The sequence below is a fragment of the Mytilus edulis genome, chromosome 2 (genome assembly GCF_963676685.1).
Source record: "Mytilus edulis chromosome 2, xbMytEdul2.2, whole genome shotgun sequence".
NCBI lineage: Eukaryota > Metazoa > Mollusca > Bivalvia > Mytilida > Mytilidae > Mytilus > Mytilus edulis.
In genome coordinates, this window is record NC_092345.1 from 21,589,575 (window position 1) to 21,607,176 (window position 17,602).

Below are 17,602 nucleotides of genomic sequence, written 5' to 3' on the forward strand. Positions count from 1 at the left end.
AATTTTAAAAAAGTTATTGAACTTGAAAGATGATTACTAGTATCATGATTACTATAAAAATTAAAAGATGTGGTATATTAAATATGAAAACTATCATGGCTTTGAGAAAGCAATTGTAGGCCTGTTACGACCTTCAATAATGAGAAAATCCATACCCTATACTATAGTCAAAGTAGGCAGCTATAAAAGACCTAAAGATGAAACATTGAAACAATCCAAACTGTAAAACTAATCATGGTAATTGCCTAGTTTATAACAAAATAAATTACAAAAAATAAATATGACCGGTATGAAACAACAACAACAACAACCACTAAATTTTAGTGTCAGACTAAACTGACAAAAGCTACAGGCTCTGAACTTTGGACAGGCACAATAGGAATATGGCAAGGTTATATAAAAATAAGATGTGGTATGATTGCCAATAAGACAACTCTCCACCAGACAACCAATGATGTAAATTTCCTGCAAACAGGGACTTGACTTCTGTAAATCAACTAATTTTTCGTGAATACTTTATTTGGCATTTTATACTTTCTAGTCTACATCGCAGTTATTTATTTTTCTCGAGTTCAAGTTTACTTAATGTATTTTAATAAGGAAAGATACACATGAAAAACATTTATTGCTGTTTCTCTCTCCATTTATAACATTTTATTTGTTTATTTTGTGTATTTATAGGTGATCAGACATCTTGGTTTTCATGATCAATAGGTCATTACTGAAGAGGAAACTTATAGTTGAAATTTATTTACATAGTGCATAATTGGATTAATTTGAAATGGAATGTGTGCTTTCCTGCAAAAAAGAAATAGGAAATTTCAACATTATCACATGATAATGACCATAAACAAAATGGAGTTCTATCATAGATACACAAAAACACTATTGCATAAAAGCAACAACATATCTTAATCAAAAGAAAGGAGAATGCTGAACAAATACTATTTTGTTGTTGAAAAAAGGAACACCAGTTTTATCCACTCATTTACATCGCTCCCTCATATCAAATATACAGAAGAAGATCATTGAAGAACAATTTGCAAAAATGATTTCTCTTAGAATTGAAGGGAATTGTTTAGTGAATGGAATAATGTATTCACTGAATTCTTACGTAGTGGATTGAATAACTGTACACAAGCTGAAACAGAAGAAATTCTAATTTAAAATAACACGAAAAGTGTTTATTTTATTATTTAATCTGCAAATATATAAACAAATTCTTTAGAACACCACAAATGGTATGACATTCAAATTGGTTGCTTATTAATGTATCGCATTGAAACAATTACAAAGAAAATAGAAGCATTTGCTCCAAAAAAAATTATAAATCAAAGTTAAATTTATAAAAAAAGTATAAACAATACCTAGATCAAAACAGTCAGACTGTATTATTTTCAATGTCATTAAAATGTTGAGTCAAACATTTATTAAAGTTTTAAATATCATTTGCATCAATTATACAGTCTTGTTATTATTATATTCATACTGTTTGTATACATGGTGTAGTGAAGAAATGTTCAACAAGTAAAAATAAGGGAAAACATTTCCTTAAGGGAAATTTGATCTTCAGAAATTTCCTCAGAGGAAATTTGAAGAACAATGATTTCCCTAGAGGAAATTTGTTGTCTTGAATTTTCCTCCAAGGAAAAGTGTTTGTCAAAAATTTCCTCACAGGAAAAAGTATTTCCTCCAAGGAAAATTTGAAGCTACAAATTTCCTCACAGGAAAAAGTATTTCCTCCAAGGAAAATTTGAAGCTGCAAATTTCCTCAAAGGAAAAAGAATTTCCTCTAAGGAAAAAGAATTTCCTCTAAGGAAATAGAATTTCCTCAAAGGAAATAATTATGCAGCAAATTCCCTAAGGGAAATCTTTTTCCCTTGAGGAAAAAACAATTTCCCTTGAGGAAAAATCTTTTTCCTTCAGGGAAATTTGATTTCCCTTGAGGAAAATTACTTTTCCTCTGAGGAAATTGTTGAAAAAAGGGGCATAACTTTTTCAACAGTGGTGTTTGTCAAACATTTCCTCACAGGAAAAAGTATTTCCTCCAAGGAAAATTTGAAGCTACAAATTTCCTCACAGGAAAAAGTATTTCCTCCAAGGAAAATTTGAAGCTGCAAATTTCCTCAAAGGAAAAAGAATTTCCTCTAAGGAAAAAGAATTTCCTCTAAGGAAAAAGAATTTCCTCTAAGGAAATAGAATTTCCTCAAAGGAAATAATTATGCAGCAAATTCCCTAAGGGAAATCTTTTTCCCTTGAGGAAAAAACAATTTCCCTTGAGGAAAAATCTTTTTCCTTCAGGGAAATTTGATTTCCCTTGAGGAAAATTACTTTTCCTCTGAGGAAATTGTTGAAAAAAGGGGCATAACTTTTTCAACAGTGGTGCTAGATCCAAAAAATTTTAGGACAAATATCAGGGAACCAATATCAACCAAGTTATCAACTTTGTTTTGACTTAACTCCAAAAATTAAGGTGACAACTTTTGCACTCAGCGGAATTGCAAACTTGTCCCGGAGACTGTTAAAGACTAAATATCAATAAGTCAATACCACATCATTTCTTGCGTTTGAAATTGAAATTAAATCTCACTTCAAGTACAGTTATTGATGCAATTAAACGGGGTTTAGTGCAGTCTTATCATTTCTACCTCGATACACTGGTTTAGTTACTTCCTTTCAATTCGAAATAAATACCCAATAAAATTGGAATGAAAATATGGAATGTGCCAAAGATACAACAACCCGACCATAGAACAGAACGCACAGCCGAATGCCACCAATGGACCTTCAATACAGCGACAAATCCCGAATCCAAAGATGGTCCCTCAACAAAAATATGTATACTAATTAATTAAGTTTATCATATAAGGATAAACTGTTTTAATAAAAGTTTAACTCCATTTTCCGGAATCAATCCTAATTGATTCTTAATTTAATCACATCAATAATACGTCATTTCGTGACGTCATTCATGCGTTATTCAAACAAGTGCAAAACTGCCAACATAGCTAACGAAAATTTTCAGCAGCAACATGAAGCCACCAAAAAGACTAAGAAAACCTAAGGGGATTGCCGGGAAATCACCAAATAAAAAGAAGAAACACAAGGGACCCTACCAGAACCAGCGGGAGTAACGGACAAGGAGACGGTACCATTTCAGGTCGATATAGGCAGCATTTCTGTGGCCAGTGGTAGTGACCAACCTAACCTTGCGCCAGTTGACCAAACCCCAGGACAACATATGGCTTATGTGATGGCCGGAAATGACCAACACCAAGTACCTAGACAACCTACTACCGGTATGTTTAACAATACAGGTTTAAGTGATTGTAATAGGGGTTATGCACAGGGTCTTAATTTAGAGATCGTACACGAAAGTGTAACACCAATGTACACATCAAGTGTGTTTGACTCTGTAGGTGCCCATATTCCGGTAAAAATTAAGGAAAAGATTTGGGCTGGAGAATATATTGATTTAAATATTTTACTTAAATCTGCAAAAGATTTAGCCACAGATTCCCAGTTAAATGGCGATCTTTCAGTAAAAGGGGGGTTATTAACTATAACTCCACAAAGACAGAGCACCATTACAAATTTGCACGTATGGACATCTGCATTCATCATCTTTATGGATATAGTGCTAGAAAAATGGCCCAATAAAGGGCAAGAGTTTCTGAAATACATGTTTAACGTTCGACTAGCTTCATCTAGAGGGTATGGCTCAGGTTGGGCTATATATGATGAACAATACCGCCTTCGTAAGGCAAGATGTCCACAATCGTCTTGGGCAGAGCTAGACATGGAGCTGTGGGTTATGTACGTCTCTACTCCTCCAAGATTTGCTCATTCAGATACTAATTCTTTTGGGGGTCATAAGGGTTCACAGTATGTCCAAAATACTAAACCAGAACAGGTACAAAGACCCACGGCAGCATGCAAGGGTTACAACTTCGGTAGATGTACTTATGGGGCAGCATGTAAATTTGAACATAAATGTTTCAGGTGCTCTGGAAACCACCCTATTGGGGCCTGCAAAAAGAGGTAAGGATTACGAGTTGTACTCTTTGGGATACTCCCCTATTTGTGTGAATGAAGTAGAAGAATCTTTAAAATTTTATCCGTATAAGGTAATAGCAAACGAACTTATACATGGTCTTCGATTTGGTTTTAAATTACAATATTCCGGTTCACGTTTACCTGTTAATGCAAACAATTCAAAAAGTGTGACTATTCATGCAGATCTTGTTAGAAAAAAAATAAATAAAGAGATTACTCTAGGTAGAATGGCCGGTCCTTTTGACCACCCACCTTTGCCAACTCTACGCATTTCTCCTATATTTTTGGCCGAAAAGAAGAACGGGGACTACCGTTTAATTCATAATCTTTCCTATCCCCTACATAACTCTGTGAATGACTTTATAGATGAGAAATATTGCTCTGTGCAGTATTCGGGTATTGACGACGCTGTTCATTTGGTCCAAAATATAGGAATAGCCGGAAAACTTTCAAAGTCCGACGTTAAAAGTGCATTTCGTTTATTAAGGGTTTCACCTTCTGATTTTGACCAGTTGGGTTTCATTTTTGATGGTAAATATTATTTTGATCGTTGTTTACCACAGGGAGCCTCAATCAGCTGTTCGCTCTTTGAAAAGTTCTCAACAGCGCTTCATTGGGTTACGGAACTTACCAGTGGAAATTCAAATATATACTTCATTACCTAGACGATTTCCTTTTTGGAGGTGAAGCAAATAGTCCAACTTGTCAGGAAACACTTGAAACGTTCAAGAAAATTTGTTCAGATTGGGGGGTTCCATTAGCCGAAGACAAAACCGTTCAACCCACAGAAATTTTGACCTTTTTAGGTATTGAATTTGATACCTTAAAAATGGAAATGAGGCTCCCTGGGGAAAAACTGACTAACTTAAAACAAACTTTGCAGCTGTTTCTACATTCAAAAAAGGTAACCTTGCGCCAGTTACAGTCCCTGATAGGTTTGTTAAACTTTGCATGCCAAGTTATCGCCCCTGGAAGGGCTTTTTGCCGAAGATTGATTGATGCTACTTGTAACATAAGAAAACCACACCACAGGGTACGGGTATCATGTAATATGCGCGAGGACATTAAAGTTTGGACCTCTTTTTTAGAGCAATATAATGGAGTCACGGTCATGATTGATAGTTTATGGACTTCCAATGATATGCTTGAACTGTTTACAGACAGTGCCGGGGGTCAAAACAAAGGTTTTGGCATTTACTTTCAGGGGAAATGGGCACAAAGTTGTTGGCCAAAAGAATGGGCAGAGCATGATTTATTGAAGGACATTACTTACTTGGAACTTTTCCCAGTTGTTATATCACTTCATATATGGGGAGTACATCTTAAAAACAAACGAATCCTTTTCTATGTGGATAATCAGGCCGTTGTTACTATCATAAATAAGAGAACTTCGAAGTCGAATCGAGTTATGTCCCTTATGAGGAATCTAGTTTTTTCCACATTAAAATATAATATCGTTTTAAAAGCAGAACACATTCCTGGTAAAATTAATACCATAGCCGATTCATTATCCCGTTGTGATTTTCAGCGTTTCAGACACCTTTGCCCAGAAGCAGATCAGTACAAGACAGCAATTCCAGACCATCTTTGGACGTTTTAGAAATTGAATTAAATCATCTCCTTACCAGTTCTATGGCACAAAAAACCTGGAAAACATACAATACGGCAGTCGAATCCTTTAAAAATTTTCGATCAGCATACAACTTACATGATATTTGGCCAGCTCCGCTTAGCGATTTAATATTTTACATTGCCTTCCTTTCATTCAAGGGTCTGTCAGCCTCTACTGTCTTAACATATATGTCAGGAATAAGTTATCAACATAAGATTCAAGATTTAACAGATAGTACAAAATCCTTTTTAGTAGGGAAAACATTAGAAGGTTTAAAAAGGTCAAATCCAAAAAAACCCGATTTGCGGGTACCAATTTCAATTGATTTGTTACGAAAATTAATCAGGTCACTTCAACATGTCTGTTTTTCGTCGTATGAATCCGTCATGTTTGCTTCAGCTTTTAGTCTAAGTTTTTTCGCTTTACTTCGCGTGGGTGAGATAGCTGCGGAAAGTAAAACTGATTTAGGGGCACATGTTATACAAATATCTGACGTTTCAGTTGTCAAATTTGATCACAAAGAAGAGCTTCGTCTGTGTATACGTAGTTCCAAAACAGATCAACTACACTCATCTTTAACTTTGATTATTAGTGAGCAAATCGACAAATCTCTGTGTCCCATTCACTTACTAAAGCAATTTTTACAAATTCGATATCCTTCATCCGGGAGTAATTTATACATACATTTTGATGGATCAAGTCTCACTCGTTATCAATTTTCGTCTATTTTACAAAAGAGTTTGTCATTCTCCGAAATCAATGGACATTTCAGAGCACATTCTTTCAGAATCGGGGGAGCAACTGAAGCAAAAAGGCTAGGAGTAGATGACGAAACATTAAAGAAATGGGGTCGTTGGACATCGGATGCTTACACAAAATACATCCGTTTGAACATTTAAAATTATAGGTTATACTTTTTAAAACGCAATAGCTTATTGAAATAATACATACATCAATTGTAGGTGTCAAAACAATTTGGTTAATAGGATCATCTATAGTATATTGGGCCAATAAAGAAGCTTCGTCTAGACCTGGGGGACTTCACCTTGGCCTACAGAATACAGGTGCTCATATGATTTGGATTGGTCAAAGGGGTATGAAGTGGGGTGATTTAAATACAGTCTTTGAACAAAGGTTGCTTAACCGCCCCCTTCCGAGTTTCCTTGTTATTCAACTTGGGTCTAATGATTTGGGTATATCGACATCAGAGAAATTATTCAGTGATATAGAATGTGACCTGCTTCGGTTACATGCATTGTATCCAGCTTTAAAAATAATATGGTCAGACATACTAATGAGACGGTATTGGCACAATGCCAATTGTGGTCAAGCTATTGAAAGGGCTCGCAAACGAGTAAACCTCCGGGTCAAAAACTTAGTTTTGAGCATCGGTGGATGTGCAATTAGGCACAGTAACATACGTGCTAAAGAAAGTAATTTATTTAGATATGACGGAACACATTTATCAAAGATTGGTAATGATATTTATCTAAATAATTTACAAGGAGCACTTGAACAGTTCATGAGATCCGGCGGACCAGCTGTTTTTCCTCAGTGAAATTGATATTATTATGAGAATTGTCTTAAATTTAGATTAGTTTAATAACAAGTGAAACTCGGTCGGGATTTTAAAGGGGCACCAATCAGTTTAATTTTGGTTGTTTCAGGGGTATTTTCTTTGGCAGTGAGTGGGTATGCCCCACTCATTTGGCGGGATATGGCAAGATGAAAATGGAACATGTCCCCACATTGTACGTTAGCTTTTATTTGGGGTTATATTCTTCTGTGTTCCCACAGAGATTAGATTGGGTCTTCTTTGAATGTACCAAAGAGACCGGTTCCTGAATTGGTCCCAGTTTGGAACTTAAGGTGTTCTCTTTGAATTTAATAATTAATAAGCTGCAATGGAAACCAAAGAGTTCTTGGGGGGAATATTTGCTACGTATCGGGGTTCATTTTTCATACGATCTCTCTATTTAGCATTTAACGTAGAGGATTGTAGCTTTCATTGCCTACCAGTGAAGCACAGGCTTGCCAAAAATAATGGTTCGGCGGTTTGTACGTTCATCTTGCCTTATCTTGTCTGCGCAAAAAATTTAATACTGTAGCCATATCATTCCACATTCTTTGTTGATTATTATATTTATCTTTGAAAACAAAAGGAGCCGGTTTTACATTTCACACATACTACTATGGTAAAGAAAGGGTTTGATTGCACATGAGACATAATTAAGAAGAAAGCAAAAAATTGGTTGATCGCCCATGAGACATGTATTTAATATGAAGCAGTTCGGATCTTTGATTAAATGATAATAACGTCCGAAATATATAAAAGAAATTTGAATTAAAAATCACAAAAGACTAAAAAAGGCCAGAGGCTCCTGACTTGGGACAGTTGGAACTTCGCAAAAATGCGGCGGGGTTAAACTTGTTTTTTTCATATATCATCCCTCCCTTATACATCTAGCCAATGTAGAAAAAAATAAACACACGACATACGAGAAGTTCTGAGAATAACATTATAGTAGTTAGACAACAAACAGTCTTTATTCACAGAGTTTTCTAAACTTGATTACATTTGTCAGAATTTCAATCTTCAACAAGCTAACATTTCCTTAAATGCTACTAGTAGCCCTTTTACAGTTCTCATTGATTGGCCATCAACATGTATTATGGATGATCATGGAATTTTTTGGACAACTCCGGATTCATTATTTATTTAGAATTGAATGTTTACATCATGATGTTTGACACCAAGGCCCAGTTGTTCAAAAGTTTTTAAATTTAACGACACTTTTGAACAACTGGTCCCAGTACAGCAAAACGTTCATAGCCATCTGTGATAACCGAGTCCATCTTAATGGGATTAGGGATGCTTGGTCTTTTTTTTCCTTTTTACAGTTTAGCTAACTATTTTTCTCAGCAGCTATAAGTGTTTATTCTACAGTGTTGTGTGTAGTGTCCCACCACAAAGCATCTAAAATTATGGAACGCCATGACTGCCTTATGTTAATGATCAGCATTATATGCAGTGCTCACACCATTATATTAAGTGCTCACAACATTATATTAAGTGCTCACAACATTATATTAAGTGCTCACACCATTATATGCAGTGCTCACACCATTATATTAAGTGCTCACAACATTATATTAAGTGCTCACAACATTATATGCAGTGCTCACACCATTATATTAAGTGCTCACAACATTATATTAAGGGCTCACAACATTATATTAAGTGCTCACACCATTATATGAAGTGCTCACAACATTATACGTTTTTTGTTGTATGATGAGATTGTTGTATGATGAGATTGATGTATGATGAGATCATTCGGTAAACATCGTTTTTTTGCGGAAATTACCGAATCCATAATTTGTAAATTACGGTAATTCACAGCAAACAAATTTAAACAGTTATTAATGTTTGGTGCAAAATAACTAGTTTGTGAATTTAAATTCTTTTAAGAATATAATTCGGACTACGTTGCATTTTTGCGCCTGTCCCAAGTCAGGAGCCTCTGGTCTTTGTTTTTCTTATATTATTATAATTTTAGTTTCTTGTGTACAATTTTGAAATTAGTATGGCGTTCATTATCACTGAACTAATATATATTCGTTTATGGGCCAGCTGAAGGACGCCTCCGGGTTCGGGAATTTCTCTTTACATTGAAGAACTGTTGGTGACCTTCTGCCGTTGTTTTTTCTATGGAGTCGGGTTGTGGTCTCTTTGATACATTCCCCATTTCCATTCTCGATTTTATGCTATACATAAAAGTCAAATTAGTTTCGACAATTTTCCATTTTTTTCCCCGTGAGTGATCCCTATCCACGAGAAAGAAGCCCCACAGAAACAATCAAGATCCGCCGTCAAAAGTAACTTTACAGATAACGAAAAAAATATTCAGATATGAAATTTTCAACCTTTGAGATTGATCCTAACATGGGATATGGAAAAAAATTGGTAGCAAAAATAACAGAAATCCTCAGACTATAGACAAGCTTGTATGTGAGAAGAATTAGAACGCCAATCACAACAACGAGAAGAATTCACAGTAAAACAATACTAGAAGTTCTCCATTAATATAATTATATTACAATTATATATTGACATAATAATGAGTATCTTTTTTTTGTGCTTCCGTTACAAAACAAATTGTGTGGACTTTAAATAAAATCAAAGAAGTGCTCAGCAACAAATAGCATTCCTCTTTTTTGTGTTGTTGCTATCATCTGGACCTAAACACAAATTTGAATCTTTTTTCGAGGTCCATTGTTATCAAAGAAGTGCGATCTAAAAGATATTATTCTTCTATGACTTGTAGTTGATTATATTTTGTATCTTAATGTACCTTAACCAGAATTAATTTAGGTCAAGTAGTTATCAAAGGTACCAGGATTATAATTTAGTACGCCAAATGCTTGTTTCGTCTACATGAGACTCACCAGTGACGGTCATATCAAAATATTTATACATCCAAACAAGTACAAAGTTGAAGAAAATTGAAAATGACTCCTTTTTCATGGACAATCGTTACTATCCAATAATAGTAAATCATTCTATTTTACTCACAGTTTGTTTCAATCTTTACCTAAATGCAAAACTTAGATGCATGTTTTTTTATTAGTTGTTAGTGGCTTTGAACTAGCTGTCAGTAATTGCGAGTACTCTCAGATCAGTACTTATAGTGTCTTTTTGTTGTTGGGATATAGAAGTACCCGCCCACGTCTACTCTATTTTCTGGTAGATGGATTTTTATTTGTACCCATCTGATGAGTTAAGCCTTTTACAACTGATTTTCATAGTTCGTTCTTATGTTGTTCTGTTACGCCACTGTCCCAGGTTAGACGGAGGGTTGGTATCCCGCTAACATGTTAAAACCCGCCGCACATTCTGTATATGTGGCTGTCCCAAGTCAGGAGGTGCCTTTATTTCAGTGGTTGTCGTTTGTTTATGTGTTATATACATGTTAGTTTTTCGATCGTTTGTTTGTACATAAATTAGGAATGTTTTACGTTTATCATTTCGGGGCCTCTCTAGCTGCATGACTATGCAGTATGGGCTTTGCTCATTGTTGAAGGCCGTACTGTGGCCGTTTAGTTGTTAATTTCTGTGATGTCATTTTGTCTCTTGTGGAAAGTTGTTTCATTATCAAGCATACCACTTTTTTTATATATATTAACCGTGCAAAATGACGAACAAACGTAGTAAACGTTTTTCATCCCCACAAACTCAGTTTTCATAAGAGATGATAACTTTAAATGAAAATAATGTTAAACTGGGTCTTGAAAGGGTAAAATTTATGGATTTTTTTGGAGAAAAAAATATTGTTTTTGATTCTGAGAAAAAATATTTGGTTGATTCACCCCTAGCTGCCAATATATGTAATGCTAAAATTGAATTAAAAAAAATATTTTCGACTTGTCGCGAAAAAAATAAAAATCAATAGCCCCCCCCCCCCCCCTCCAAAAAAAATTAAATGGTTGCTGCCTAAAGTTATGTTAAACACCTACAATGAAATGCTTTAAACTGCATTTTCCATATCTGTTAGATACTTATTCATGTGAAATAACAAATTCTGAAAATGGATGCCAAAAATGACTCAATCATGACATATATATATAAGCTAGCGTAATATAACGCTTATGTGTTATAGAAAGCTGACTGTTTTATTTAAAATGTAATTTAGCTTTTTTTAAACTGAGTACGGACTATAAAGTGGCACCTTGCTAAAGTTCTTCAGTAGGAAATGAGCTCGAGGAATATGTCATACAAATTTAAAATTAAATAAGCTTTTTATTATTTCAGTTACATTTTTAAAATTGCCATTCGTATTTCTTACGACGAACAGAACTACTTTAATCATTCACTTCTTAGTTTCATCTTTTCCTTACTTATTTCAATCATTTTAAATATTGTATACTGCCTTATGATCACATGACTTTAATAACTGTTTAAATTTGTTTGCTGGGCATTACCGTAATTTACAAATTATGGATTCGGTAATTTCCGCTAAAAAACGATGTTTACCGAATGATCTCATCATACATCAATCTCATCATACAACAATCTCATCATACAACAAAAAACGTATAATGTTGTGAGCACTTCATATAATGTTGTGATCACTTCATGTAATGTTGTGATCACTTCATATAATGTTGTGACCACTGCATATAATGTTTTGACCACTTCATATAATGCTTTGACCACTGCATATAATGTTGGGAGCACTTAATATAATGTTGTGAGCACATAATATAATGTTGTGAGCACTTAATATAATGTTGTGAGCACTTAATATAATGATGTGAGCACTGCATATAATGGTGTGAGCACTTAATATAATGTTGTGAGCCCTTAATATAATGTTGTGAGCACTTAATATAATGGTGTGAGCACTGCATATAATGTTGTGAGCACTTAATATAATGTTGTGAGCACTTAATATAATGGTGTGAGCACTGCATATAATGGTGTGAGCACTTAATATAATGTTGTGAGCACTTAATATAATGGTGTGAGCGCTGCATATAATGGTGTGAGCACTTAATATAATGTTGTGAGCACTTAATATAATGTTGTGAGCACTTAATATAATGGTGTGAGCACTGCATATAATGCTGATCATTAACATAAGGCAGTCATGGCGTTCCATATAAAATGTCGAAAAATTTTGCACTCCGGAGTCAATATAGGTGATTATGAAAATAGAATTTTGTTCATTGTGTATCTTTTTGATAACGAAAAAAATATTGGTATATTATTGTAAAACGTACTATATTCATTTTTGTCATCTTCTAAATCATGATATGATTTAACCATCTACAATTACTAAACTAATGGCTGTTTGCTGTTCTATTGTCGGATTGTTGTCTCTTTGACGCATATACTTTATTTTTATTTTTGTTATATATTTTGCTGATAGAATAAGTTATTTCATGTCTATATGCCACTAGACTCAAGCTGGTAGCCACTTTTAGCAGCCAATCAAGATAGCAGCCCCTTTGTTCCAGCAGCAGCTTGAGTCTAGTCTATATGCCTAAGTGTTGCGTTTTATTCACAACCATAATGTTTAATGTTTTCTTTAATCTAATTCTTGATATAAAGATGTTGACAAACATTATTTTCTTAATCTTTATTACATGTACATGTTTGGACTAGAGTTAGATAATATAACAAATATCTTAATAACTTGTTCCCAAATATTTGTTTTAAAAATTTCAACTTCATAGGAATATGACCTCTTTTTTCAACAACTCTTGCATACCACTTTATACAGTTTTTATGTCAGCGTGATCGGGAATAATCGTTTAATGTTTTCAATAAACCAATTTAGATAAATAATAAAATGATTTTATTAAATTATTGGTACTCAAAAAATTAATGTTTAAAAATTTTAGAGTAGTAAAGAGGTTTGTTTGGGTATTTATTACGAATTAGAGAGAACATATTTTGAACTTTCAGAATTTGGCATATTAACGCGTCAAAGGTCACGTCAAAATAAACACGTGAAGCCTAATAAATTCACTGAAGATGTTTCAAAGAGTACTCTATTAAGTGTTTTATATTACGAATAAGGGAGAGACACGGAAGATCTATTACTAATTATCATAACCATGACTGCACACAAATATTTATGAAAACAATTAAAAACAATTCAACATGCAGTTGTACGCGATTTGAGACTTTAATTCCTCTTGCAGTCATCTCTTAGCCTTTCGTTGTTTTCTGTTATGATCTTAAAACTGAGTTTTTAGGACTTTTGGTATAATTCGAAAACGAGGACGAGAGATACATACAAATATAGATGTACTGAATGATGATTAAAAAAAAAAAGATTTAAATTTTCATAGATATATTGTATATTTAAGTTTTGTCATTCATAATAATAATTATTATGTATAAATCAGTTTTAATACATATTCAAAATTTAATCTCTGAAATAATTTTTTTTAACGTTATTGCAGTTTTGGTTACATGTTGAAAATTGTTTGATTATCTGAAGTAAATTTAATTTGTCTAGCCTTCGGTGTACTTAAATCCTCGGACTATTAGTTTTATGAATTCATAAATCTTTAAATTTAAATCTTATTTGTTTTTTTTTATTATAGTATCATTAATCTTAGAGTCACCTTAATGATAGAATCAACAGATCTAGATAAAATATGAAACTCAATTAATGTATGACGTTAAAAGTTGAAAAGACCTATAATACCGAGGTTTCATTTGTCCAATCGGAAATGATATGTAACAGATCGAATTCGTTGTCTTATGATGTGGCATACATTGAAATATTGTATGATTTTGTTCAACTGATTGAATGTTTACTTTTATTGTTATTCAGCAATTTAGCCTGTAGAAGAAAGATTCAGTATATAGCTGTTCTTACTGAGGTTCACTCCTTGTGTCTTTCTAGGCTCACTGACGTTCACTCTACGTCTCCATTTTGGTTGATGTTACCTCCCCGTCTTCTTTCTCACTAAGTTTAGTACACTTCTTCTCTATCCTTATGAAATTTCAACAAGTCTCAATTCTTATTGACTTTTACTCCACGTCTCATGTCTTACTGACATATACTCCAAGTCTCCTGTCTCACAGACGTTCACTTCACGTCTCCTGTCTTACTGACGTTCACTTCATGTCTCCTGTCTTACTGACGTTCACTCCACGTCTCCTGTCTTACTGACGTTCACTCCACGTCTCCTGTCTTACTGACGTTCACTCCACGTCTCCTGTCTTTTACAGACGTTCACTACACGTCTCCTGTCTTACTGATGTACACTCAATGTCTCCTGTCTTACTGACGTTCACTCCATGTCTCCTGTCTTACTGACTTTTACTCCACGTCTCCTGTCTTACTGACTTTTACTTCACGTCTCCTGTCTTACTGACGTTCACTCTACGCCTCCTGTCTTACTGATGTACACTCCATGTCTCCTGTCTTACAGATGTTCACTCCATGTCTCCTGTCTAACAGACTTTTACTCCACGTCTCCTGTCTTACTGACTTTTACTTCACGTCTCCTGTCTTACTGACGTTCACTCCACGTCTCCTGTCTTACTGACGTTCACTCTATGTTTCCTGTCTTACAGACGTTCACTCCATGTCTCCTGTCTTACAGACGTTCACTCCATGTCTCCTGTCTTACTGACATTCACTCCATGTCTCCTGTCTTACTGACTTTTACTCCACGTCTCCTGTCTTACTGACTTTTGCTTCACGTCTCCTGTCTAACTGACGTTCACTCCACGTCTCCTGTCTGACTGACGTTCACTCCACATCTCCTGTCTTACAGAAGTTCACTACACGTCTCCTGTCTTACTGATGTACACTCTATGTTACCTGTCTTACAGACGTTCACTCCATGTCTCCTGTCTTACAGACTTTTACTCCACGTCTCCTGTCTAACTAACTTTTACTCCACGTCTCCTGTCTTACTGACTTTTACTTAACGTCTCCTGTCTTACCGATGTTCACTCCACGTCTCCTGTCTTACTTACGTTCACTCCTTGTCTCCTGTCTTACCGACTTTTACTTCGCGTCTCTTGTCTTACCGACGTTCACTCTATGCCCCCTGGCTTACTGATGTACACTCCATATCTCCCTGTCTTACAGATGTTCACTCCATGTCTCCTGTCTTACTGACGTTCACTCCACGTCTCCTGTCTTACTGACGTTCACTCCACGTCTCCTGTCTTTTACAGACGTTCACTACACGTCTCCTGTCTTACTGATGTACACTCAATGTCTCCTGTCTTACTGACGTTCACTCCATGTCTCCTGTCTTACTGACTTACTCCACGTCTCCTGTCTTACTGACTTTTACTTCACGTCTCCTGTCTTACTGACGTTCACTCTACGCCTCCTGTCTTGCTGATGTACACTCCATGTCTCCTGTCTTACAGATGTTCACTCCATGTCTCCTGTCTAACAGACTTTTACTCCACGTCTCCTGTCTTACTGACTTTTACTTCACGTCTCCTGTCTTACTGACGTTCATTCCACGTCTCCTGTCTTACTGACGTTCACTGTATGTTTCCTGTCTTACAGACGTTCACTCCATGTCTCCTGTCTTACAGACGTTCACTCCATGTCTCCTGTCTTACTGACATTCACTCCATGTCTCCTGTCTTACTGACTTTTACTCCACGTCTCCTGTCTTACTGACTTTTACTTCACGTCTCCTGTCTAACTGACGTTCACTCCACGTCTCCTGTCTGACTGATGTACACACCATGTCTCCTGTCTTACAGATGTTCACTCCATGTCTCCTGTCTAACAGACTTTTACTCCACGTCTCCTGTCTTACTGACTTTTACTTAACGTCTCCTGTCTTACCGATGTTCACTCCACGTCTCCTGTCTTACTGACGTTCACTCCATGTCTCCTGTCTTACCGACTTTTACTTCGCGTCTCCTGTCTTACCGACGTTCACTCTATTCCCCCTGTCTTACTGATGTACACTCCATATCTCCCTGTCTTACAGATGTTCACTCCATGTCTCCTGTCTAACAGACTTTCACTCCATGTCTCCTGTCTTACAGACTTCCACTCCACGTCTCCTGTCTTACTGACGTTTACTCCACGTCTCCTGTCTTACTGACTTTTACTTCACGTCTCCTGTCTTACCGACGTTCACTCCACGTCTCCTGTCTTACTGACGTTCACTCCATGTCTCCTGTCTTATTGACTTTATGTCACGTCTCCTGTCTTATTGACTTTATGTCACGTCTCCTGTCTTACCGACGTTCACTCCACGTCTCCTGTCTTACTGATGTACACTCCATATCTACTGTCTTACAGACATTCACTCCATGTCTCCTGTTTTACTGACGTTCACTCCATGTCTTCTGTCTTACAGACGTTCACTCCACGACTCCTGTCTTACCGACGTTCCCTCCACGTCTCATGTCTTACTGACGTTCACTCCATGTCTCCTGTCTTACTGACGTTTACTTCACGTCTCTTATCTTACTGACTTTCACTCAATTTCTCCTTTCTTACAGACTTTCACCCCACGTCTCCTGTCTTACTAAGCTAGGTTCATACCACGTCTCATACCATACTGCCGTTAACTCCATGTCTCCTTTGCCACTGACGTTCACACCACTCTCCTTTCTTTCTCACATTCACTCCACGTCTCCTTCACTGTTCACATTCACTCCGTGTCTCCCTTCGTGCTGACTTCACTCCGAGACTCCTTTCTTTCTGACGTTCACGTTAAATCTCCTTCAGCTTAACCACTCACACCTATATCTATTTTGTATATTTAGCATAATAAAAGACCCCAATCTATCCTCGATATCCGTAACATGGTTCATCATTGACCTTTCTCAATTAAACATCATCTAAACGAAGTGTTTAATCGATTTAAGGAGACAAAAATATATTAGTAGAAATAAATACAAGGACAAAATGATGCGAATTGAATGTGACAAAGCATTGTAATCAACACTAATGTACTTTTGGATAAATAAATATTTTTCTGTTAAATAATTTAGCCTTAATTATGGATTTTCCAATTAAATTATAATTTTACGTAGTTTTCATGGTACACGTCAAGTTGAGTTTCCGTAAATTTTGATTAAAACGGACTTTTTATGTATTTACTTTAAGTGGCGCGAAAAGTCATATATGCTGATTAATTAAACAGAAATAGCATTTTCATATTTGCTAACAGTTTCTACAAATTTGTATAATCAATTATATTAACTGTGATATTTTAAATTAACACAATTGTTCTTTACTTGAATTGATTGTTATTAGAATGTATTTCAAACTCTTGCAAACACGTGCACATTTACACATTATACATATTATATACAGTTTGTAGAAAGTAGATACCCTGATACTAAACATTTTTGGTTGCATTACAGATATTATTTATGAAATTTTGACACTTTTAAAAATAACAATATTTGAAATT

General features: G+C 35.4%; 2 protein-coding genes across 5 annotated transcripts in view; one reads left to right on the plus strand and one right to left on the minus strand.

The window, feature by feature from the left end:
- The window catches only part of LOC139511708 (uncharacterized), a 63,519-nt gene that overhangs the window by 34,806 nt on the left and 11,111 nt on the right, over positions 1-17,602 (minus strand). The window lies entirely within an intron of this gene.
- Positions 2,848-7,791, plus strand: LOC139511707 (uncharacterized). Of its 4 annotated transcripts, XM_071298739.1 has the most exons (3): positions 2,848-3,299; positions 4,003-4,041; positions 6,631-7,791. In XM_071298739.1, exons 1-3 carry the CDS (start codon positions 3,242-3,244, stop codon positions 7,224-7,226), a joined length of 693 nt encoding a protein of 230 aa, XP_071154840.1. In that variant the 5' UTR covers positions 2,848-3,241; the 3' UTR covers positions 7,227-7,791. The 4 variants fall into 4 exon arrangements, 3 of the variants coding, with proteins under 3 accessions (XP_071154840.1, XP_071154839.1, XP_071154838.1); XR_011662081.1 differs by lacking the exon at positions 4,003-4,041; XM_071298738.1 differs by having other exon boundaries at positions 2,848-4,041.